At 40.6% G+C, this 27,045-nt stretch overlaps 1 protein-coding gene across 1 annotated transcript in view; it reads right to left on the bottom strand.

Annotated features, from left to right (window-relative positions):
• The window catches only part of KCNMA1 (potassium calcium-activated channel subfamily M alpha 1), a 1,310,561-nt gene that overhangs the window by 16,163 nt on the left and 1,267,353 nt on the right, over positions 1–27,045 (bottom strand). The window contains exon 23 of the mRNA XM_030203235.1: positions 26,499–26,612. Coding sequence (XP_030059095.1) covers positions 26,499–26,612 — 114 coding nt within the window. The remainder of the gene's footprint in view (positions 1–26,498; positions 26,613–27,045) is intronic.

The raw sequence follows: 27,045 nt of genomic DNA on the forward strand, positions 1-27,045 counted from the left end.
GCTGATGGAAAAATGCTGAGGGAAACTAGCAGCCCTTAAATGCCCTAGTGAGTGTGTCAGACTTGGTCAGATATGGAGTTCCCTTGCAGGACCTGATGGCAGCTCATGTGATCAATGCCACCATCATAAAGATGAACTTTCTAAGCCATTCCCTTTTTGGACCCTGAAGTGTAAGGACTGGAAGAAGCAGCTGTGGCTCTACTAAGAGTCAGATGGGTCACCTCTATGAGTGGATGTCAGATCAGCTTGGTAAAAACTCCAAGATAAGCAAGTACCTCAACTAAAGAAATGCAGTAGCAGGGGGTTAGATATCCTAGTAGAACCAAGATGGACATTCAATCTCCTGCAGATGTTCCTAGTGGGATCCTGGCCATTCCCTAATCCAATTCTATATGAAGAGGCCAATCAAGGGTGGCATGTCACTTTCTTTCTCACTCAGATGATTCCTATTCTATTTTGTATCTTAAATAGTTGAAACAATCAGGAATCATAGTAATGATACTTTGTGCTAGGTGATACAACCTTTGGGGTACACAAGAAGGACCACATGGTGGACTTGTGTTAGAGTTGGAAGCATCTGCATATAAATTTTGGGGAGGAACTATTTCCTTTGAGGGATCTATTTTTTAAGTGTTCTTCCTCCACAGGAGATTGCGGTGAAGACAAACTAACAACTCTCACAGAGAGCAAAGATTGGCTCTAGGACAGAGGCATGGAAGTTCCTTCATTATTCTCCCAGATGGGATACTCTTATCTAGGAAATTTAGCATACAAGATCTTTATATAGAACCTGAGTTTAGAGCTGAAGGCTCAGTCCTCCCTTCTTCTCACACCTGCAGAGGCCTTGGGGCAGAGTTTGGTCTTTTTGGGTAATAAAGAAAAGGATGTCTTTGTTCCCAATACTGTCCCTCTTCTGAGGTAGAGGTTCACTTCTGGTAGAATATGGCTCTCTCTCTTCCATTGGTGAGGAAGTTGAGTGATCTAGGCCAAGGCAGGGGAAACTATTCTCAATTCAGTTGTTCATCACCTTTGAGATGTTTATAGGTGCCCAGTTCCTTCTGGATAGGTATTTGGTCTATTTATGTGTCCTTTATTTATTTTTTGTCTATTAGATTGTAAGCTCTGAGCAGGGACTGTCTTTCTTCTATGTTTGTGCAGCGCTGCGTATGCCTTGTAGCGCTATAGAAATGCTAAATAGTAGTAGTAGTAGTAGTTTAAGGCAGAGTGGTCTTTAACTCTACTTGTAAGCAGAGTTAGAATCTGTCTTGTAAAACAATTATGGCAGGGTAGTTCCCTCACCTCCTTTGGACCCCTTCTCTAAATTCTCAGTTTGGGTATGCAGATCTGGAAAGGAATGCACCTTGAATGTAGGAGCTCTCAGAGATATTGTGGTTTCCTCCCACTTAGTCTGAGTAGAACGTGGATACATTCTACTCATCTGGACAATAAGGAAGGTTATGTTTAAACATGCCTGTTAATTTCCTTTCCTTGACTCCTATCAGACCAGTTGAGACTGCTCTCTCTCTCCCCCCCCCCCCCCCCAATATGGATGTCATGTTGATCAAGTCCTCTCAGTCTGAGAAAATCAGAAAGAAAACAGTGAATATGCTATAGCCACCTAGTCATATCCTTAGTACCTCCTTCCTCGGTTAGTCATCATAAAGTGAAGTTTTTGATTACATCAGGTTTGACTTTGGTGGAAAATTGGAAATTCAAAATGGAACAATTGTCTCAGTCATTTTAGCTTTTAAATAGGATAATAATCAGCCAAAAGCAGCACCAACACTTTTTCCTTTTAAGGAGACTGAAGTCAGTTCTGTGTTTTTTTTTCTCTCTGGCTCCATCTTCTGGCAAGAGTACATAACTAACTCATTTGGACTGGTCTGGCAGAACTCAAGAAAAGGAAATTAATAGGTTAGTTTAAATTTCTTTTTTGAAGATTGGTGTAATAACAGCATGTTTGAAGAGGAAACAGTTACCATGGCTCTTGGCTTCAAATTGATTCTTCAGTTCTCCAGACAGAAAAATAACTATGATGAAATTGATATTTCTCAATTAATGCACAATGAGAGTTGCTTTGTCCATCAATGTCCTGTCCTTAGCAGATGGCAATTGTAAAACTAAGTTGGGTCTTTTACAAAGGTGTGCTAGTGTTTTTAGCTTGCACTAGGAATCAGCTGGCGCTAAATGCTGAGACACCCCATGGACATCTCAGCATTTAGCACCAGCTGATTTTTAGTGTGAACTAAAAATGCTAGTGTACCTTAGTAAAAGACCCCCCTAAATGAGATGATCTGATTACAAGTATATTGACATGCCATACCATACATGAAATGTAAGAAGGGGCAATCCTTTTCAAAATTGTAAAGGTCATTGTTAATACTGCTGCAGTTCGATGAATGAGCAATTTTTTATTCTCCAGCATCCTTCTAGCAGTGTATATTCAGGAAAAAAATGCTTTCTAGTAATCAACCAACTTGATAAAGTTCACATTTTAATACACCTACACTCTATAATTTAGACTGCCAACATAAAGTGATTGACATCATAACATTCCCTTTCACTTGATCATTTAAAAAGTTATCCAGAAGAGTGAACACTTATTGTTCCTTGTAGATGATAATGAAGGAATTGGACAAATTATATGTTTTCCTCACCATCACCATTCTTGTAATTCTTGATGTCATAATTGTCTTACGTGTGTATGTAATTCCGGGACTTAAAAACCAAACACAAGGACATTTTTGCATACTATAAGTCAAAGAACAGGTATTTGATAAGAATTCATTAGCTCAAAGATAAGAATACTCCTTGAAACACTGTGGCTGCTATTTTCAGCTATTTGAAATGTCTAAATCCCATTCATTTTATATGAAGATAAAAGGGCTTCAGGTCTCTCTAGCCTCCTGAAAAGTGACTCTGGACAGTTGATTCCAACAACCGAGCACTTCAAGTCAGATAGGTAACTAATAATATGGGTGTATGTATGTTGTCGTTGTTGTTAGGGTAGGTGAGAGAAGTAGGAAGATTTTTCCTGGGATTGTTCATTTAAAATTGTTCAGTCTTATGGATCAACCAGTACTGTTGAAAGAATTATAGTTTCCTATTTAAATATTAGAAGTGAATATTAGCTCTTAAGAAAACATTTTGGGCACAGTAGTAGATACCAATATCTTGTGTAATGCTAAGAAACATGGTTTCACACATATCACACCACTAAGACACTGGCATTCAGAAACAAGGGTCTTCTGGTATACATGATTTGACAGCGCAAGCAACAAGGAGGCTACTGTGTAAAGCCTAACCAAAGAAAAACCCCAACATCATTAATAACTCTCAGAAATGTAAGATATGTAATACTTTAATAGAAATGGGAAAAAGAGCAATATCTGGGGAGCTTTTTATACCAATGCCTGTAGTATGGGAAACACATTTCTAGATCTAGATGAGGTAATGGTAGAAGCTGATTTGGATTTAGTGGTGGTCATGGAGATGTGGTTTCACAGTGAACCATGAATAGGATATAGTTATACTTGGCTATAATCTATTCAGGAAAAACAGGGTATGAAAAGGGGTAGAGGAATGGCATTATATGTTATGAATAATTTTAAAGTGACAGAATTGAGGGATATATGGGTTAAGGAAAAAGCACTGTGAGTTAATCTTGAAAGAGGGAATGGAAAAAGAATTTACATTGATGTGATATACAGGCCTCCCTCACAGTCAGAAGAAATGGACAGAGATTTAATTGAAGACATTCACAAGGTAGCTATGAAAGAGAAATTACTACTGATAGGTGATTTTAATATGCCGGATGTTGATCGGGGCATCCCTGCTGCGGGATCATCTAGAGGCAAGGGAATTTTGGATTCTCTACAAGAAGAATTGTTCCAGCAGTTGGTAATGGAACCAAGCTATGCTGGACCTGGTGCTTACACAAACGGGGAGTATTTCTGATGTTATGGTGGGTGATCATTTGGTATATAGTGATCACCAGAAGGTGTGGTTCAATATTAAGACACATGAGAAGAGGGCTTATTCAAGATATCTCAAGGAAGAGTTAGTTGGATGGGATTAGCTGAAGGAAGTAGAACAAAAGTGGGAAAAATTGAAAGGAGCTTTTTTAAATGTTAGAAAAATATGTAAAAATAAGAGGAAACGATGGTTGCTTTGGTTCTCAAATGTGGTAGCTGAAAAGGTAAGAGAAAAAAGATTAGCCTTCATTAGTTAAAAGATGGCACAGAAAGAGGAAGACAGGCAACAATATCAAGAAAACCTAAGCTGGAAAAGCTGTCAGAAAAGATAGCCAGTATGGTAAAATTGGGGGACAAAACATTTTTTAGATATATAAATGATAGGAGGAAGTGTCAAAATGGCATAGTAAGGCTCAAGAGGGGAGGAATATGTAGAAGCTGATAAGGATAAAGCTAAACTGCTTGCAGGGGGGTGGGACCGCAGAAAACAAATGCTAATGAGAATGAATGTTTGTTAGACAAGGACTGATTTTGCGAAGATACATCCTAGGGTGCTCGAACTCAGAGAAGTTTTGGCAGCTCTGTTGTCTGACCTCTTCAATGCTTCCTTAAAGTCTGGAGTGGTCCCATCCTGAAGACTGGAGAAGGGCGGATGTGGTTCCTCTGCACAAGAGTGGAAGAAAGGAGGATGTTAGAAATTACAGACCTGTTATTCTGACCTCGGTAGCGAGTAAACTAATAGAAAGTTTTCTAAAGCAGACAATTGTAAGGTTTCTAGAATCCAAAGGACTGCAGGACCCGAGGCAGCATGGCTTCACTAGAAGCAGGTCTTGTCAGACAAATCTGACTGATTTCTTTGACAGGGTGACAAAACTGTTGGATATGGGAGGGGTGCTAGATGTGGTGTACTTGGAGTTTAGCAAAATCTGACACGGTTCTGCACAGGTGACTGATAAATAAACTGAATGCCCTCGGTATGGGCACAAAATTGATTGACTGGGTTAAAAACTGGTTAAGTGGAAGGAGACAGAGGAAAGTAGTAAAGTAAGTTTGCTCTGAGGTATACCACAGAGATTCGTCCTTGGGTTGGCTCTTTTTAACATCTTTGTGAGTGATACTGTGGAAGGACTTTCTGGTAAGGCTTGTCTCTTTGCGGACAGTACCAAATTTTGTAATAGGGTACACACCTCGGTGGGCATAGATAGCATGTGGAGGGATCTAGCAAAGCCTGAAGAATGGTCCAACAACTGGCAACTCAGATTTAATGTGAAAAATGCAGGGTCATACCGGGGGTGAAGAAATTATGTGTATGTATGAATGAAGTGCGAGACTTGTGGGTGAATGTGTTTGATGATCTCAAGGTGTCCAAACAGGTAGAAAAGATCACTTTAAGATCGTCAAACATAATCACCCCCAAGTCTCCCTCTTCTTTCAAACACAGAAGTACTTCACCCCCTATACTATAACTTTCCCTTGGATTTTTGAAACCTACGTGTTTGATCCTGCAATTTTTAACATTAAATCTGAGTTGCCAATTGTTGGACCATTCTTCAAGCTTCGCCAGATCTCTCCACATGCTATCCATGAACTCCAGGGTGTCTACCCTATTACAAAGTTTGGTATCGGCCACACAGAGATAAATCTTAACAGACAGTCCAGAAGCCAGAAGGATGAGAAATAGCCAGCAGGAAAAAGAGGTGGTAGTGCCCCTGTATAAGTCTCTGGTGAGACCCCATTTAGAATACGGTGTGCAATTCTGGAGACCGCACCTACAAAAAGAAATAGGATGGAGTCGGTCCAGAAGACAGCTACAAAATTGGTCAGTGGTCTCTTTCATGAAGCATATGGGGACCAACTTAAGGCTCTGAATACGTATATTTTGGAAGAAAGGTGGGAGAGAGGGGATATGATAGAGATATTTAAATACCTTGGTGGCATTAATGAACAGGAGGTGAGCCTCTTTCAAATAAAAGAAAATTCTGGAATGAGGGGGCATAGGATGAAGTCAACAGGAGTAATATAAGAAAATACTTTTTCATGGAAAGAGTGGTGGATGCATGGAATCAGTTCCTGGTAGAGGTAGTGGAGACGAGGAGTGTGTCTGAATTTAAGAAAGCATGGGACAGGCACGTCGGATCTCTTAGAGAAAGGAGGAGATAATGCTTGCTGTGGCTAGGCAGTCTGGCTGGGCTCTTATCTGCCATCATTTTTCTATGTCTAACTTTTCTCAATACATAAAAGCTTGACAAAATATTGTCAAAATATACTGTAGATATTTTCATTGTCAAACATACATGTAAAACTTTAAAATTTACAAAAAGATTACCACTACCTGTGCTATGTGGTGTCATTTTATTAACTTTTAAAAATGTTATAGCAGAATCAGACAAACCTTTGATCACTGCATTGTTATACTTGAACAAAGAATTGTGGTTGTTATGTTAGTCAATTTGGACATGCAGAAGTAAGGATCGACTAACAAGTTGTAGGTGATACCTTTTTATTGAACTAACAATATAACACAAATTCAGTTGGACCAAGGGTTCCCAGTCTTTTTTTAATATGAAGAATTACTTTTCAACCTTCACATGGTTCTCTTTAATTGTTACATGCACTTATATGACGTACATGAAAAACGTATCTCATATAATAACAGTAGAGCAATTCACAATATGATGGATGGTTGAAGGACTACTGGAGTCATGATGGGGTTGAGAGAATGGGCATCAAAGAGAGTGCTGCTCTGGATAAGATAGGGGAGTGATGGAGTAAAAATATTGAGCTGAGAAGTGGGTTGAGAGAGGTTTGGACATAGGAATGAGAGAAAGTGGTTTGGTGACAGGGAGGAGGAAAGTCTCTCTCTCAGTGCTGCTGCTCCCCAAAAGTCTCTCTCAAGTCAATCCACACCATGGCTCCAGTAGTGTTTCCTCTCTCTCTCTCTCAGCTGTCCTCCCCATCCTGAGCTGCAATTTTCATGTCTCATCCACCACTCTCTGACCAGTAATCTCTCTCAATCACTCTTATCTCACATAAGGCTGCCAACTGGATCCAAATTCACAGAACAGGGTTGATACAGTCCTGGGTTTATCCCATTGCATGCAGGGACTTGATTTCCCTATTGCATTCCCTAAGAAAAGCAGGACTACAAGTTTCACCATGGATCAACCCTGTCCTGTTAATCTGAATCCAGCTGGCAGCCTTAATCTCCTAATCCTGTCCTTAGCAGACCCTCTCTTTCTAGGGTCACTGCCCCCCACTCTGTCCTTAGCTCAAATCACCCCCTTCCACATCTTAATATGTTTCTGCTACTTGGCCAGCAGGGTTCCTACACTGCCACTGCTGCCTCACACTGGAGACTTGCACTGTTTCTTTCTCTTGGGATTGTATTGTGTGGTGTTAACACCACTAACCTCTTTGGTCTTCCTTCCATTGGTCTATCTTAAAATATTTATTTATTTTAAAACTCTTAGATATCACATGCCTGTATAAACATTCAATGTGTGTTTCAAGCCTCTCTGTGGATAGTGACTGTCCAAAACAAAACTTGAAATGCATGATAGTATATTACACGCCTCACATTGGCTCTTAGCAAGCCATCGGTGGAGGAGTGAAGAAATGGTGACCAGTCTGATTCTACACAATATTCTTCCAGTAGAACCCCTGTGACAGTCTCACTGACCCAAAGGAGTCCACGACCCGTTGGGAATATCTCAGTTAGGTTGATATGTCTGATATTCTCTTTACTTTTTTAAATAATGGAACTTTGATATTTTTAACTTCCTTTTTCAGCGGTGCTTTTTCTTTGACTTGTAATTTTAGTGTGCAAAATATATTTGCTGAAGGACACCATACCTTCATTGCAAACTTAGGGCCTTTTTTTTTTATCAAGCAGCACTAGCAGCTTCCGGTGCAGTAATGCTGACAAAGTCCATTCACTTTGAATGGGCTCTGTTCGCATTGCTGAATGGGAACTGCTATCGCAGCTTGGTAAAAGAGGCCCTAAATCAAAATACAGTGCAATCCGCTTAAGTGCAAGGGTCTGGGACCAAAGAAATACATGCAGTTAACCGGAGAGTGCACTTAACCATTGTGACCCAAAGAAGCTTGACATCTGATAAAGATATGTACAGTACTGTTTATTATATGTACAGTATACAGTCTCCGTTAACTGACGTTAGGCTTACTTGAAGTAATCAGTCATAGTCCTCTCTACACTCTTGTGTCTGTGAGTTCCATAGACTACGTCTGCCAGACAGTAAAAACTGTCATAGCACTGACATCCAGTGGCCTCCAGATAGGCCCGCACGGTGTTGAGACTCATAAGTACATAAGTAATGCCACACTGGGAAAAGACCAAGGGTCCATCGAGCCCAGCATCCTGTCCATGACAGTGGCCAATCCAGGCCAAGGGCACCTGGTGAGCTTACCAAACGTACAAACAGGAGGTTGTTGAATTTCATCAGCATGTGCCTCGCTGCTCATTTCATCATCTGTTTCATCATTAGCTGTTGCCTGCGTGAAGGCACATATCTGGACATCAGTGCTGTCGTTAGCTGTTTGTAGATTGCAATCAACAGCTACATAGTGATGAAACTCCTCTTCAGTAACACCGGCTGGGATGTCAATAGCCTGTTCATATGACATATTTGCAACAGCTGCATCTGTTTCATCCCTCTCCACATCCTTAACAAAGTTTGCTCGCTTGTAGCAGTTCACTATGGCTGCCTGTGTAACATGATTCCAGGCTTCTTTATGCATATGTAGGGAATCCAACAGTGATTATGAGCCAGTTCAACAGCACGTTTATCCTTGCCAGTCTAGTCATTCATAACACTCATCAGACGACGTAGCACAAGAGCCCGATAATGTTGTTTGAAATTGGCTATTATGCCCTGATCCATAGGTTGGATCAGAGAGGTAGTGTTTGGTGGCAGGAAGACCACCTTGATGTTAGACTGCCTGAAATCATCACTGTGTGCAGCACAATTATCACATGAAACAAAATCTGACGCTTTTGTGCCCGCATTCTAGTGTCTAACTTCTTTATCCACTGCTTCCAAATTTCCCCAGTCATCCATGAATTTGCGTTAGCCTCGTATGACACAGGAAGTCGCTTAACATTCTTGAAGCAATGGGGCTGTTTGCTCTTTCCAATACGAGTGGTTCCAACTTCTCACTCCCATCCATATTGCAGCAAAGGAGGATTGTCAGTCAGTCCTTTGACGTTTTACTTCCTGTAGTTTCAGCTTATTTGAATGCAAGTGTTCCATCAGGAATCGCTCGCCAGTAGAGACCATTTTCATCAGCATTGAAAATGTCACGAGGTGCAAACTTGTTCAAGATGGTAGGAAGAACTGAAGTACTAATTGTCAGCACGAGAGACATCAGCGTCTTGTTTCTCACCATGCTGTTTCTTGAATTTTATGCTGTTCCTCTCCTTCCATCTTTCCAACCATCCAACAGTGGCTTTGAATTCAGTTAGTCCAAGACTTTCAGCTAGCTGATTAGCTTTCTCCATAAGCAGTGGACCACTGACAAGAAACTGTCTGCTCCTGACTTGAAAAAAACACAGAAGAAGAGCATCTTCTGTATCCTCAGCTTTTCCCGCCTGTTTACGTTTCCAGTCTGGATTTGTATTGTTTTGCCAGTTTTCCAGAAGCTGGTCTTTCTGATTCAAGATACGTGAAATTTGACTGGGATTGACACCATATTCTTTAGCAATAGATGCTTGACTTTGTTTGTTTTCTAATTTTTTAAGAACTTCTATTTGTTTAGTCAGTGTTAAAGTCTTACAGTTGTGCGACGACGACGACTCCAGTGTACACTCTAACAACATTCTTTTGCTTATTCTGCCTGTGGCAGTTAACCAACGAGATTTGAAATTTACCACCCCTTTGTCACGCGCCAATCGGCTTCCATATTCAGTGCGTGCGCTTATGCGGAGTCTTTCCTGCAGAGGAGTGGTCTTAAACCATGCATATAAGCGAATCTTGCACTTATTAGTGGTACGCTAAACCGAAGTTTGTCCACATAGAAATTGATGGCGCCAAAAACAGGACCAAAGTATGGTATGCAGTTAAACAGAGCATGCGCTTATCCGATGTGCACTTAAATAGAGTGCACTATATTTTAACATTTTTTTTTTATATGTTTTTTTTCCCCACAAATAACTTTGTTAAACAATTTCTGCTGAATGATTGGGGGTGGAGTGTTAATTTTCCTGATTTTAAATTGTACCATTATGCTTATTTGGTGACTGCTACTATAGTCTGATTTTTGTCTGATAGGGATTTGGGAAATCCCAAGTGGCTACAGTTGGAAAGAGCAATTGTGTCTCCTTTATGTAGTTTGCTTGAGGTGCAGGTTAAGCGAGTGGTGCCTCATTTTGTGGTTTTGCAAGCAGTGCCACAGGTGTTAAAGCAGTTAGCGTATCCGGGTTTAAAAAAGGTTTGGACAGGTTCCTGGAGGGAAAGTCCACAGTCTTCTATTGAGACAGACATGGGGAAGCTACTGCTTACCCTGAGATTGGTAGCATAGAATGTTGCCACTTTTGGGGTTTCTGCCAGGTACTTGTGACCTAGCTAGGCCACTGTTGGAAATAGGATACTGGACTAGATAGACCATTGGTCTGACCTAGTATGGCTATTCTTACATATCTCAATGTTTGGGGCTGATGTGGCCTGTGTTTAAGGTTAGAGTGGAGGAAGCAGCCATTAGTTGGTCTGACTGGCAGATTAGGGGTGTCTGATATGTTTGTCAGCTTCTGCAAAGGGAGAATTTAAATCTTTGAGGATTTGAGGGGGAAGTATTGACTTGAGACTAGGCATTATTTTCAGAGGTTACAGCTAAAGCATTGTTTGGGGGGGGGGGGGGGTAGCAGGATGGGTGAGAAGAAGAGATTCTGAACTGCAGAACCTTTGTTTTGAGCAAGATAAAAAGGGGGTAATGTGTGCTGCACTGGAGAAGATTTTGGGAGCATGATTTGGAAAAGACTGTTGCTGGGGAGGTGTAGACTAAGGTTTGTAGGCCTACATTATCTGCTTCTGTTACTCAGTCTTTGTTTTATGTTGTGCACAGGGTGTTATGGACCCCCCAATAAGGTGTCTACACTGTCAGGAAATAGGTCAGGTTTATGTTGTAAGTCAAATGTGGGAATTTTTAGACATATGTTGTATGCGTGTTCAAATTTAAAACATTATTGGGGTTTGGTTTGGGGGTGAGTTATGAGAATTTTTAAAATTCAGGTTATGTAAAATTGTTATATGAAGGTTGGTAGCTTTGACCCACCTTTTATATAGGGATGAGGCAAAGCTGTTTCATGTGTTAATGGGATTAGCAATTCAGCATATGTTATCTGAGTGGAAGGGAAATGCTGCATTGTGTACGGATGCTTGGTGCAATGCTGTTTGGTACAGAAACACAAGAAAGTTGCTGCTGCTGTAAAGAAGTGTTGGAATTCTTTGGATTCTTTTTGTCAAACTGTTGATGTATAGCTTTAATTGGATCTCAGCAGCTGGATATTATGCCCTGTGTGATGAGGGGGGTGTTATCCTTGTTATTGACTTAGGGGGGTCTTTTGATCTGGCCCTACAGGCTGAGATGTCCACAGGACTATAATGGACGTCTCAGTGTATAGGGCCTTATTCTATAAAGTTATGCTCCTAAATTTATGCTCCAAAATAGATTATGCTCATAATTTAGGAGAACAAATTTAGGAGTGTAAATTATGCTAAGAAATTAGAAGCATAAATTTAGGAGCATAGTAATATAGTCTTTGAAGGCAGATAAAGACATGTATGGTCCATCCAGTCTGCTCAACAAGATAAATTCATTATACATGGTATGTAATACTTTATATGTATACCTGAGTTTGATTTGTCCTTGCCATTTTCAGGGCACTGACCATAGAAGTCTGCCCAGCATTGTTCTTGTACTAAACTTTCTGAAGTTAACATCGAAGCCCCTTAAAATTTACACTTCAGCCCAGCCATATCTATTCAGTCACGATCAGGGTACAGACCGTAGAAGTCTGCTCAGCACTGGTTTTGCTTCCCAATTACCGGTGTTGCCACCCAATCTCCACTATGATTCTGTGGATCCATTCCTTCTAAATAGGATTCCTTTGTGCTTATCCTAAGCATGTTTGAATTTCATTACCATTGGGAGATTTCAACTTGCCTGATGTGAATAATAGAATTATAGAATAAGGTTCATAGTGCCAGCTGGTTTTTAGCATGAGCTAAAATGCTAGTGTACCTTAATAAAAGACCCCCTTAATGCTAATAAAAAATTTGAACTACAATACTTATCTTAGAAGAATATACAGGAATATACTAGATTCTGCAAAACGCTCAAACCTTTTCCATTCAAACAAACCCTCACAAAGAACAACCATATCTCAAACAACTAATTATTACCTGAATTGGTTATTACTCTGTTTACCATTAACCTTCTCTTTGCTTCATGTACAATCTCTCATTCATAACAGATTTTCTAAATGTGAAACATTCATAACTATCCCAGTACGTTTATACTGTATTGTACAATTGGATTCTTAGAACAATATGCATCATTCTTTGTTATGTATCTGGGCAAGTCACTTAACCCTCCATTGCCCTATCTAAGCTGCATTGAGCCTGCCATGAGTGGGAAAGCGCAGGGTACAAATGTAACTAAAATAAAATAAATAAATATCCTATACTGTTTACTGTAAGCCACATTGAACTCAAAACTTGTTTGAGATAATGTGGGATATAAATGTCACAAATAAATAAATAAATTAATTAATTAATTGATTGAATTAATGATGTGGAGGGGCATTTTCAATATTAAGTCTAAGTCTGACTTTGGACGTTTTGCAAAACACGTCCAAAATCTGAATAGGAAAGAAGGTAATTTTCAAAAAAAGAAAAATGTATATCTTTTGTTTTCAAAAATACTGTTTTGAACAAGGTTTTGTGAGTTGGACGTTTTGTTTTTTGGTCCATTTTCAAACAAAAAACGTCCAAGTGCAAAACGCACAAAATCAAACCATTGGGATGTATGAGGAGCCAGCATTTTTAGTAGACTGGTCCCCCAGACATCCCAGGAAAGCAATAGGGCACCCTAGGGGGCACTGCAGTGGATTTCATAAAATGCACCCAGGTACACATCTCACCATTGCTCTCTTACCTTGTCTGCTTAGCCCCCCAAAACCCACTACTCCCAACTCTACACCACTACCATAGCCCTTACAGGTGAAGGGTGTACCTATATGTGGGTATAGTGGGTTTCTGGTGAGTTTTGGAGAGCTAGCTCAAAACGTCTTAGTGTTAGTGTTGGATGGTTTTGTTTTATTCCATTATGGCTGAAAAACATCTTAAGTGTTAGGAATGTCCAAATCCCACCCTTAACATGCCCCCGACACGCCCCCTTGTGATTCGCATCCTGTTCAAACTTCTTCTACTAACCTATAAATGTACTCACTCTGCTGCTCCCCAGTATCTCTCCACACTCGTCCTTCCCTACACCCCTTCCCGTGCACTCCGCTCCATGGATAAATCCTTCTTATCTGTTCCTTTCTCCATTACTGCCAACTCCAGACTTCGCGCCTTCTGTCTCGCTGCACCCTACGCCGAATAAACTTCCTGAGGCCCTACGTCTTGCCCCATCCTTGGCCACCTTTAAATCTAGACTGAAAGCCCACCTCTTTAACATTGCTTTTGACTCGTAACCACTTGTAACCACTCGCCTCCACCTACCCTCCTCTCTTCCTTCCCGTTCACATTAATTGATTTGATTTGCTTACTTTATTTATTGTCTATTAGATTGTAAGCTCTTTGAGCAGGGACTGTCTTTCTTCTATGTTTGTGCAGCGCTGCGTATGCCTTGTAGCGCTATAGAAATGCTAAATAGTAGTAGTAGTAATTTGAATGCACTTCTGACAGACTTCATAGAAAAACATCTAAAAATTGGGTTTGAAAATACCAATTTGGATGTTTTTGTGAGAAAAACGTCCAAATGCAGATTTATGCCACTTTTTGGATGTTTTTCTCTTTTGAAAATGAGCCCAAAAGTCAATTAGGGCCTTATTGTATATAGGTTATGCTCCTAAATTTACGCTTCTAAAGTTTATAATCCTAATTTTATGAGCCTAATTGATGCTCCTACATTTCTAGCATAATCTATTTTGGAGCATCAATTAGGCTCATAATTTAGGAGCATAAACTTTATAGAATAAGGTCCTTAATGCCTAATTCAATAATTTAGGAGTATCATATGTCGGCAAGATGTGTCTGGCAAAGTGGGAGGGGGTTCATCCTTGATAAAGCAGTTTGTGAAACATAAATCATGTTAGACAATTTACCCCTAAGCTGACAAAGATAAGTGTTATACTATTTAAATATAATTAAAAATTTCTGAGACATCATATATGTATAAATAATATTGAATAAAGACCAGTGACGATGATTGTGCTTAATTCTTGATAGCATGAGATTGATCCATCAAGTTGCACGGCTGAGGTATTGACACGTGAACAGAGTGTTTTACACTAATTTTCAAATAACAATGGTACTAGAAGTTTTGGACAATTTAACAATTTAGGCACACAATTGGCACTATTCTATAACTTTTGTGTGTAATTTTGTGCACTAGTCATGAAATTGTATGTGCAGGTTTATAGAATTAGGGGTTATGTGTGCACACATGTGCATACTTGACAGTATTCTGATCATTCATATGTGTTGTGGTGCCTAAGAATATGTGCATTGATATAGAATTACCCTTTTACCACATGGAAATTTGGGTGTATACCAGGCAGGAAGTGAAGAAGCTACACTTTATCATTCATTTGGCTAGATTTAAAAGCCTACGGGGCCATTTTACTAAAGGGCAATTAAGCCCTTAATGTATGGTTAGCATGACATAGATGGAGAGTGGGCAAGGAACCGTTAGACAGCTAGCATTATACTTACCATGCACTAACTGCCTAATGCAGAATTAATGTGGGACCACTTAGCACCTCCTAAATAGGGGGCATTAAGTGGTCCCATGTTAACATCCTGCAGGTACTATGTGCTAATGCTTACACTAGCGCATGACCTGTAATAAAAGAAAAAGGGGAACACTCACAAATGGTGTTGCATAATATCTGGGCTTAGCAGTAAAAACCTGTGTTACGATACGTTAAACCCAGATTTCAGCACATTTTAATAAAAGGACCCCTAATTTAGGCTCTTACTGCTGAAATCATTGCTAAACTTTGAACTTTTCTCTCTCCCTCTAAATCTGACCGCTGTTGTCATCTGCTTCTTCATCCCCTAAATTTAAGCATTTCTGTAATTTTGAGATAAATTTAGGACACTCAGCCCTAGTAAATTTTCAAAGAGGCCAATTTATGAGCCTAAGGGCCCTGTTTACTAAGCCGTGTTATAGGTGTGTTAGCATTTTTAATGCGTGTTAACCATGTACACGCGTTAACAGTGTGCACGTGTACAATATCCTTATAGGCACCTACACAGTTAGCATGCACGCTCATTGTAGGCGCATTAAAAATGCTAACACGCCTTAATAAACAAGGCCCTAAGTCTCAAAATTAGCAGCCTAAACCCTTTAGAAATTGACCTCAATATACCTAGCTGAAAAAGAGGTTCAGGTGAAAAGATCATTACAAACAGTGGCTATAGTTGTAATAACAAGTGGAATATTAATACCAAAAACACAATGTAAAAATAAATTAATGAAAGTGAACCACGAATGATGCAAAGGGAAGATCAGATTCACTCTAGATGGACATCCGGAATTAATCATATAGCAACAACAAAATTTTTTTTTCATAGATTTCCTTTCAAAGGAAAGTATTTCTAATCCCTATTTTTTTCATACAGTGTTTTTTGTTTTTTTCATACCAGACTCTTGGTAAGATTAGTACTGGTTGTTTTTAACTTTTGACTCAGTTTCCCCTATTTTTTCTAACATACCGTACAAGACGTTAACTCATGTTACCTACCAGGATCCATGTCAGTATTGCGGTCATTATGGAAGAAAGTTATCAATGTGGACTATCATTATGACATGTTATTTTACCAGTATCCCCAGTTATTAATAACTAGGTGTCACTGCATAAAATGGGACCTGTGATATAATAGCACGAGTTAGTGATAAAACAGCAAGTCTTAACAGTAGACTTCATTGATAACTACAGCCCTGTAAATCTCATGTGAGTTTTTGCCTCTTTTACTAAGGTGCGTTAACAGATTTAGCATGTGCTAATTGTTACCAAGTGCTAAATCTGATAGAACACCTTAGTAAAAGGACCCCCTAAGTTTTCTATGATTTTCAGTGTCCTGGGTGAGATAAGGCTTAACAAAGAGGCAGTATACACTGATAATGAAAAACTGTGCCTTCACCCTGCCTCTACCGCCAATAAAATTCTGTCTTATTGAGAAAACAGCAGCTTTCAAACTCTGCCTTTTTTCTAGCATCAGAGCTTGTGCATCTGAGAGAAGGCCTGGCAGAAAAAAAAAACAGCTTAAAGAAAGATATGATCCAGAGTTTTATTTTTGAAATGTGAAGTTTTTCTTTGACTTCTTGCAAAAACAGTAAAGATATGTCAGCCATACTGAAAGTACATGGATTGGGGGGGGGGGGGGGGGGAGAAAAAAAAAATAAAAGAAGAAGAAGAGGCTTAGACTGAAAAGAAAATGAGTTGTGAAAAAGATGCTATGGAAACAGCCGCAAGGTCAGACCAAGTTTGATCAAAGGTTGACAGATGCTCTGTGAACAGAAAAAATCATTAAGAAAGGCCAAAACAAGACAGTCAGTTTTCAACCAGAACCACAAATAAAATGCATTCAAAGCAATGCCGTGAGGGAAGCCCCTCTGCTACAGCCAGACAAATAAAAAAGCTGATGGAGGTAGAAAGAAAAAAATGTGGACATGAAGGAAAAAGGCACTTCTTACCCAGCTCAGTTATCATTGGAATGTGCGTTCCACTGTTTTTTTCCTGACTGAATGAAACCAAAGGCAGAAGTTTGCCAGGTTTAGCTAACAGGCGAAGTGTTAAGGGGGAAAGAGAGTACAGAGAAAGAAAACAGTGAGGGAGTGAAACAGATAAGGCTCTAAAATACAAAGGGCAAAGGACCACAGTTAAAGTAGTCACGTAGCCACTAGAAAACGTTTAACAGAGTCTATGCTTCACCTCACCATTAGATAGTACCACGGGACAACACAACACATGAATGCAAATACCAGCCACACAATACCATCACAAACCAAACTGAAATCACCAGATTTATCCTTTCAATCAGAAATATTTGATATATTATGCATGTGCTGGTGGAAAATTCATGTGCCCACTGATAAGGGAGCCCCTGGCTTAACACCAGAGGCAGATAACATTGGCAGAGCCCTTCCCAGATTTTTGTTTTGGGGGGGAGGGGAAATGTGTTGGATGGTGTGAAAAGTGGAAGGAATAGGAGATGGAGGAAGGAGAGCTGGAGGAAGGATAGGAGACTGAAGTTGGGAGTAGCTAGGCACTGGCAGAAGAAGGGAGAAGGGAATAGAAGGGTGGGGATTGGATGGGATAAGTAGAAGTGAAGAGGCTTGGTAGTGGAGTGCATTAAAGAGGCGGACTGAGGGTTGCTGGGGAGAGGTATATATGTTTGTGCCTGGTGGGAAGGCAGGTTGTTGTGGGAGGGTGGGGGGAGGTTGTCAGTGGGTGATTTTGTGAGGGGTGTTTCAGTGTGGAGTTTAGTGTCAGGTGGTGGGATTTTTGTGGAAGGATTTGTGGATTTAGGTACAGCAGGTTGCATTGAGATGGGGCTTTGGTCTGTAGCAGTGTCAGTTATCCCTCAGTGCATGATCGTTTTCACATGAGCAAGGGAGGCTTCCTTCATCTTGCAGTGGTGTTACTTGCATTGTGCAGGACTGTGGAGGACTTGTGTTAGTGCTGAGACAGTGGGTTGACCTAGAGTTCGGCTGCCTCCTAGTCTAGAACAGGATGCTGTTGCCCAGCAGGTAAGCAGCCACTGTGTGGGCGACTTGTCTTCAGTACACTTGCTATTGTGTTTGTTACTGTTTGGCTGCTGGGAGAATAGCATCGTGAAAAGGGGTTACATCAGAGAGTAAGGTATGGAAAGGAAGTCAGAAGACTAGAGGATTCACAGTCCAGGCTGGGGCCTTGGGTGTAGTGGCAGTTTCTAGGGTTTTTGGCTCGCAGAAAGGGCTTGGCGTGGCAAGCCATTTTGAAGAACAAGGGCATAGTTCTAAAGCGAGGGGGTGCTAACAGTAGGGCATGGGGCTAGGCTGCTGCTGATGGGCCTGTAGTTCTGGGTCCTATGGGAAAAGAGGAAGCAGCTCAGGAAGTCTTTGCTTGTGATGAACCAGCCTTCAAAGAGCTGTTGCTGGCTGTAGAGGGACCAATGGATGCACCTCCAGATGGTGGTGAGTCTCGCAGGGATTGGGATACACTAGTGGTGGGTGTGGGAGCGTAGTGGGGAGAGGGAATGTCGGGGCACATGGGGGTGATAAAGAGTGGGCCTTAGGTGGTAGGTCACAGGAAAAGGGGCAGTATTGCTCTCTGGACCAGCAGTTACAGGATTGTAGGTTTTTGCAGCGCCTGAAGCATATTGTCAAATGCCTGGATACTGAGAAGCGCAAGCATCAGGCTGCGAAGAAGGACCCTATGCAATTTGCGGCTGTACTTAAGTGAGGTTTGGCATTCCTCAGCATGAACCGCCATTATTATGGTACCCATTCTTTTTGAATTGGTGCAGCTTCCTATGCGGTGTACAGGGGGATCCCTGGCTATGCTTAAGTGGTTGGGTCGCTGGCGCTCTAATTGCTATAAAAGGTATGTTCAGATTTGAGACTTGGAAGGGTTACTAATTGTTTAAATTGCAGTTTCTGTTCCAGATGTGTTGCCTATGGACCATTGTGTGTGGATTTGCAGGCATTCTTAAGTCTACTGGGCTCAAAAGAGAGCAGAGGAGTCTAGTTGGGGACCTAATTTGGAATTGGCTGCACTGGGAGCTCACGTTCACTGGCTGGGACATTGGGGCACATTGTGGGAGCAGCTTCTGCCTTCATTATTGCAAGTCCAGCGTTTTCATATCCTGAGATGGTGGTGGTGCATTTGGAGGGTAATGTTGTCTGTGGCTATATGTTACTTCCCCTACATGAGGTCTGTCTGGTCCAATATTATTCCTCAATTAGTATGGAAAGGGGTGAACAAAGTGAGGGCTGTGGAGTGGCTGTAAAAATGAGTAAATGCTGATGTGTCTTGTTTCGTATTTGTTTTGTAATTGCTATAAGGGGTTTGGTGCTATCCCATGACTGGATCAGTAGGTACTGCCCTGGGTTGTATCATCCTGATGAGGTACATTTCTCTGACACAGGAGTGGGCATTTTTCTTAGTGATCTGCAAGACTTGTTGGAGGCATATTTTGGGGTACAGAGAAGCAGCGGCTTTTTTGTGTTAGGGGAGTGGTGACAAGTGAACAGCTGACACTGCTTGTGGCAGGAAAGGAGCGTAAGGAAGAGAATTGTTATTGATTCTTCGGTGATATGAGTGCTCAGCAAAGGCCCATAAGTGGGGCACCCTTCAATGTATTCAAATTATGCACTTTTGCTTTGGGCAAAAATTGGCATCTTTGTGAATTGTAGTTGACAAGGTAGAAGCACATTTTCAACCACAGCCTAGGGGCCTATGTTGTAGCTGAAAACCGGCTTAAATCTCATTGCCTATAATAGATTTAGATCCCTGTGCATCAGGATAGCTATTTAAATCAGTTTCCTAATATTGAGATTTCAGCAAAAAAAAAAAAAAATGGATAAATCCCACCTCTAATCCATGCCCCTCAGAATGACCATATTTTAAGCAGCTAAACTAACTGTCTAGTGAAAGGCAGCTATCTTTCAGCCACTCAAAGATAGATTTTCATCCCAGCACATCTAGCTAGTTATATCAACTTGAAAATTGTCCCCTATGAAGATACAATATGGACAATCTCTTTGAAAAGGCTGTCTCAAATAACAAGCAACCCTTTTGTGTCCTGATGTTATAGTTAGTTCTGAGGTATTCTTTCAAAACAGACATACATTTGCTATTGTGTATTTTTGGCCTCATTTTCTGAGTTCTATTAACTGTTTCCAACTAACTGCTTTTGTTACTGTACCATTACACGTTGGGGGTAATTTTATAACAGGATGCCTAGATAGAATGTCTACTGAGATGGCTATTTTGGAGTGAATTCTATAATAGGGTGCCTCTATTTAAGTGTCTTGAGGGTGTGCAGCTGGAACCCATTCTACAAAGGAAAGCAGGTGCCTACTTTACTTTATAGAATATTAGCAGAACCTGGTATAGGTGTGCCTAAAATTTTGGTGTTTGCATTTACACCATCCATAGATGGGGTGTTAAGTGGAAGCAACTAATTTTGGCAGGGACGCACATAACTTACCGTGTGCCCCGTCTATGCTCTGTCCCTATATACGCCCCCTTATTCTTACACGCTATGCAATTTATGTATATTGGTATGGAATAACACTTAGATGGCGTGCTAGAACATAGGGATGTAAGTGTGCAGATAAGCATCTGTGTGTCAATATTCTAAACACAAGCATAATACATGCACTTAGCTTATAGACGTACCCCTTAATACCTATTTTATAAGGGCACCGAAATTTGTAACACACACTGTAGGCTTTTATATTCATGACAGAAATAAAACAACAAAACCGCAACCTGTACACTGCCACACCAAGATGTTCAGCCAACATTTTGAAGAGAGAGAAAGAACCATCAAATATAAGAAGCTATACTCCAGTAATGACTGGTAAACAGCAAGAAGCTTCAAGCAGATATCATCATCACTTCATTCCTTTCATTTTTAAAAAGTCTTTATATATACGTATGTGAAATGTTTATATTAGAATTCAAAATCCATATAAATGCTGAACTATTCCAAAAGTAGGAAAGAAGTACTTGTCTCAATCTCTCAACTTGCTGAACTAAGCTAGCTAAATATCTATCTCCAAATATGAAGAAATTCAGTCAAATTCAGTCTAACCTGACACAATCTGCTTCAAGTCGACACTCTGCTTTAGGGAATTAAGTTTCAAAACAGCTGGTGGGGCAGTGTACAGGTTGTAGTCTTATTTTATAAAGGCAACAAAAACACCTATGTACCTTTATAAAATTTGAACCCAGAACCAGCCCCAATACCACACAAATCCTCACACACAAATATACACCTACTCCAAAGAATATCAAAAGTGTTCATGTTCTTGCTTAATTTATAACATATGCAGATCTGACAAATGCCACATTAGATTTGCCAAACTATGTCCTCAAGAATGCTTACACTTGGTGTGCATATAAGTATGTGCCATTTTGTCAGCATGCAGTTTTTAAGTGCTCATTCAGTCATGCGGTTTTATAAGAACCATTTTCTGCAATGAAAACATGCTTTAGACTCAGAAACTGTCTAGAAAATGTTCCCCAGTTCCATAAAAGGGTGTTCCTATTAAAAGCCAGGTGCCTACTTTCCTTTGTAGAATATTAATGTAACCAGGCACAAGCACTTACACCAGTTACACAGCTGGAGTGGAGCCTGATATTCATTCTGCAGAGATCAATGGTTTTTAAGCCACTGACAAGTTCGGATATTCAGGGGCCCTTTTACTAAAGCCCGTAGGAGCCTACGTGCATCCAACATGCACCAAATTGGAACTACCGGCCAGCTACCGTGTGACCCGGGCAGTAATTCCATTTTTGACACACGCCCAAAGCACAAGGTAGAAAATATTTTCTACTTTCTACCATGTGGCACTTACCCAGCGGTAATCAGCAGTTTACCCGTGCTGGCCACTTACCGCCCGGTTAGCGCTGGAGATCTTACTGCTAAGTCAATGGGTGGCAGTAAAGTCTCAGGATGAAAATGAACGCTGGTTTTAATTTTGCCACACATTCATTTTCAGCCACAAAAAATGCCTTTTTTCTAGTCGCGCTGAAAAATTGACCTGCACTTGTCCAAAACCAGTGCAGGCCACTTTTAGGCGTGCCTTAGTAAAAGGGCCCTTCAGTGCTGATATCTAGGTCAGTGCAGTCATCCAGAAGTTAAACTGGCTGAGACCGGTGCCCAGTTAGCTTGGCAGATAAAGAGAGGACAGCCTTTATCTGTCCTAACTTTATGTGCTTACTTATCTGTTTAGCAGACTGAATATTGTCGCTAAGGTGAATATTGCCTTGATGGTGTGGATAACATGAAGAGGGATCTAGTGAAGCTTGAACAAAGGACTAAAATTTGGCAGCTAAAATTTAAAGCTAAAAAAGGCCGGGTCATGCATCTGGGTTGCAAAAACCTGAGGAAAAAGTACAGTAGAGGGGTGAAGAATGTCTGTGCATGAAAGAAGAGCAGGACTTTTGGGTGACAGTATCTGATGATTCTAGGGTGCCAAACAGGTAGAAAAGGCAATGACAAAAGTCCTAAGAATGCTTGGGTACATTAGGGAGAGGAATGGTCAGCAAGAAAAAGGAGGGATTGGTGCATCAGTATAAGTCTCTGAAATTCTGGAGACTGCACCTTCAAAAAAGATGTAAACAGGGATCCAGGGGGTGGCTATGGTAAGCCTATGGTATCCAATATTGGTGGATGCAGACAGTTCCATGATGATCTAACACTGACTTTTCTGTCACTGTACTCTTTTCTCTTTATTGGATTTAATTCGTTAAGCACTCTGATATGTCCTCAGGAAGGGTGGAAAATATACCATAACCACACTAAGCTGATATATGACACTCTATTGTGTTTAATGGTGTATCAAATTAATAAATCAAATCAAACTTAAAGATCTCAATATGTGTACTTTAGAAGAAAGGAGAGGGGAGATATGATAGAGACATTTAAATCTCTCCATTGCATAAATGTTCAAGAGGCAGGTTTCTTTCAATTGAAAGGAAGCTCTGGAATGAGGGGGGCATAAGATGAAGGTGAAAGGGAATAGAGTCAGGATTAACCTAAGGAAATACTTCTTTACAGATTTGTGGAATGGTCTTACAGTGCAGGTGGTGGAGACAAAGACTGTATCTGAATTCAAAAAAGTATGAAACAAGCACATAGGATCACTCAGGGAGAGGAAGGGATATAAAACAGTATGGATGGGCAGACTAGGTAGATGATATGGAGGGGCATAATCGAACGAAAATGTTTATCTCCATGGGTGTTTATCTCCGAGAATGGGTCCGTGAAGGGGTGCACCGAACCGTATTTTCGAAAAAAAAATAGACGTCCATGTTTTATTCGACAATTTGTGAGCTGGGCGTTTTTGTTTTTCAGCGATAATGGAAAATGAAAGCACCCAGCTCAAAAACGAATAAATCCAAGGCATTTGTTCGTGGGAGGGGCCAGGAGTCGTAGTGCACTGGTCCCCCTCACATGCCAGGACACCAACCGGGCACCCTAGGGGGCACTTTTAGAAAAACAAAAAAAAAGGTAAAAGAGCTCCCAGGTGCAAAGCACCCTTCCCTTGTGTGTTGAGCCCCCCCAAATCCCCCTCAAAACCCACTGCCCACAAGTCTACACCATTACTATAGCCCTAAGGGGTGAAGGGGGGCACCTACATGTGGGTACAGTGGGTTTGGGGGGGTTGGACGACTAAGCATTAAGCAGCACAATTGTAACAGGTAGGGGGGGATGGGCCTGGGTCCACCTGCCTGAAGTCCACTGCACCCCTAACAACTGCTCCAGGGACCTGCATACTGCTGCCAGGGTATGACATTTGAGGGTGAAAATAAAAAGTTGTGAAACATCATTTTTTGTGGTGGGAGGGGGTTAGTGACCACTGGGGGAGTCAGGGGAGGTCATCCCCGATTCCCTCTGGTGGTAATCTGGTCATTTAGGGCACTTTTGGGGGCCTTATTTGTGAACAAACAGGGTCCAGGAAAAGTGGCCTAAATTCTAGCTACAAACGCATACTTTTTTTCCATTATCGGCGAAAGGTGCCCATCTCTGTTCGGGTGATAACCATGCCCCAGTCCCGCCTTCACCACGCCTCCGACACGCCCCCATCAACTTTGTACGCTTCCGTGATGGAGTGCAGTTGAAAACGTCCAAGTTCGGCTTTCGATTATTCCGCGTTATTCGTTTTTGTGAGATAAACGTCCATCTCCCGATTTAGGTCGGAACTTGGGCGTTTTTCTCGTTCAATTATAAGCAGGATGGTCTTTATCTCCCATCATTTTCTATATTTCTCTGCTAACTGGTTAAGGAGTATGTTTACTAATGCGCTTTTAAAGTTAAGGCATGTTAAATGCTAACGCGCCACTACATTCCTACACATTGATGTGTGTTAGCATTTAACGCACATAAAAAATGCTAATGCGCCTATAGCGTACCTTTGTAAACACAGCAGTAAGCGTCTGCTTTCCCTGGTCTACTCCCATAGACTGCTCCCAGAAGTAACTGGATACTGCTGTAGAGCTCAGAGTCAACATTCAATGGCACAGCCTGGTTAAGTGCTGCTGAATATCCATGGCCAGCCACAACGTATGGTTCAAGTGAGCAGGATCTTCTCCTGCCTGCTTAAACCACACTGAATAGTGACCTCAGGTGTAAATGCTTGTGCCTAGATTCTGGAAATACATAAGTAACTTATAGTCCCACAAAGACTCTGGTCACACTCCGCCCATATGTACACCCACCTGCAAACTACGTGCTATGTAAAATTTTAGGGTCTTCTTAATAGAATTATCCCTTAGGTATACTCTGGCTTTTTGAAAATAGCTTTCTCTGTCTCATTCTAGCAAAAGAGTGTTGCTCCAGAACTGATGTGGTATAATATTGGGCAGAACTGGAAAATAACATATTTACATTGGATTTTCAGCTTTAGGTAAGTTATTTTCCTCTGAAAATTTATCTGCATAGAAAAAGCATGTGCAAAAGTCAGTAGATATATATATATATATATATATATATATATATATATATATATATATATATATTTTTTTTTTTTTTTTTTTTTAACCCAGAGCAAATTCAAAGTAAAAGCATTTATGCATATTCCTTTTGAAATCTGGTGTAAAGGTTGCATTAAAACCTAAGGACACCGGAAAATTACCCCATCATGGATAAAAGGCAACTGTAGATTGTAGCTACTGAAGTTTTATATCTTAGTTTGAACGTATATATATATAAGGGTGCTCAAAGCTGGTCCTTAAGGGCTAAATATGGAGTTTACTTTCCTAGATAGCTAAAATATATAAATTAGAACAAAGGTTTACAGATTTATCCTAACAGGGTTGGCATCTAATTACATTTTGTTCTTGAGGCAAGTTAATCTAATTCTAGTTTTACCCAATTGTATGCTTGACTTTGTAGTTTTGATTTTTCCATTAATTTCTCTAAAGAAGGGGTTCTCAAGCCAGACTGGTTTTCAAATAAATGAATATGCATGAGATAAATGTGCAGACACTGCCTACCATTTAAAAACTGAACATTATAGGTCGGATTCAGAAATGGTGCCCAGCGCTATTCTACAAAATGTGCACCGGAATGAGTGTTCTTTATAGAATATTATTGGTTGCTGAATTCTATGCCCAACTTTGAGCATGAGGACTTATATCAACTGAAACCAGGTGTAAATCCTGGTGCAAGTTGGGCACAGATCCATGGTTTTCTATAATATTGTGCACAATTTTCCAGAACACCCTGACCCACAAATGCCCCCTCCCATGGGAACGCCCCTTTGCAGTTGCAAGCATATACTCTTAGGCAATATGCTATAACTAGATGTGACAGCATATTTCTGCACTGATCTGCCATTTTAGTGCTTTGCATCCATTAGAACATGTTTCCATGTCGAGGGTTGGGCATGGAATTACCCCCTAACTTTAAGTGCCATTTACAGAATTCCCCAGTTTTTGTTCACACCTTTTAATTGACAAAGGTTACTCTTTCAATAAAGTATTTCTTCCTAAACAGTTGTCGGTTTGCTTGGCTGCTTTTTTTCTGAATTTGTGGACTGCTGCAGCTGTATATCACCTCCTTTTTTTGCTACTGTCCTGAAAATTTGACTGGCTGGGTACATCCCGAGGATTGGATTGAGAACCCCTATTTTTTTTAAAGCAAGACTACAAGGTTATTCACTATAAGAGATAAAACCAGGATTGATCAACCTACCCTGAAAAATTAAACTAGTTGACAACCCTGCATCTGATACATACCATACGTATCACAGTTATCCGGAAAAGCAGGCATATGTGTAGCCCTCAAAGAACAGATTTGTATACCTCTGATATATATCAGTTGAGTAGTAGGCATCCTTGATGTGATTGCAATCTTACTAAAATAAGCAGTAAACAGTGTATTTGCAACTGTGTTATGTGTATATACAGAATGCCTAAGCATTAGTCAATGCTCTGTAAATACAGTTCTATTAGCAATAAGTACCAATTTGAAGCAAAACAATCAAGGGAAAATATATTGCTGTAGGCAGACCTGAAAAGACACCATGATACTTAAATCCATATCTAGATGCTCTTACCTAGCTCAGTTATTATGGGGATATTGGCCCCTGTTGTAATTGAGGGTTGGCGAACCAGACCATGAACTGGACTGTTATCAGGGGATGACCGATCCATTCCTGGTGGTGTAAACCCTAAGAAAATAGATAAGAAAGCTTTAGACTTAAAATATGGACAAAACACATGTATAGAATGGAGCTTTAGAAGCCAACAATATAGATGTAAATACGTTGATGTTTGTATCAGCGAAAAATGGTTGACTTAAGAGACAGACCATACAGTTGCAAAGTTAATTTTCTAAAGGAAATTGCGTGGGTCATAGGAAATATCAAAATGCCATATCCTGTGATGTTGCATGTAGTCAAACTCCCAAAACAAGCAGAAACACCATGAAAATTTGTTTTTGCATTTGCCAAAAATAGTGTACACCCTTTTGAAAGAGTACACCCTATTCGGAAAAAAGGGGTGTTCTTTCCAAAAGAGCGCCTACTCTTCCTGACACTGTTCCCTCTAAGCTAAGCAGGACTCTTCCACCTATACTCCTGCCAGTGGGTGGTATTATTTCAC

The sequence above is a fragment of the Microcaecilia unicolor genome, chromosome 5, assembly GCF_901765095.1.
Source record: "Microcaecilia unicolor chromosome 5, aMicUni1.1, whole genome shotgun sequence".
Taxonomy (NCBI): Eukaryota; Metazoa; Chordata; class Amphibia; order Gymnophiona; family Siphonopidae; genus Microcaecilia; species Microcaecilia unicolor.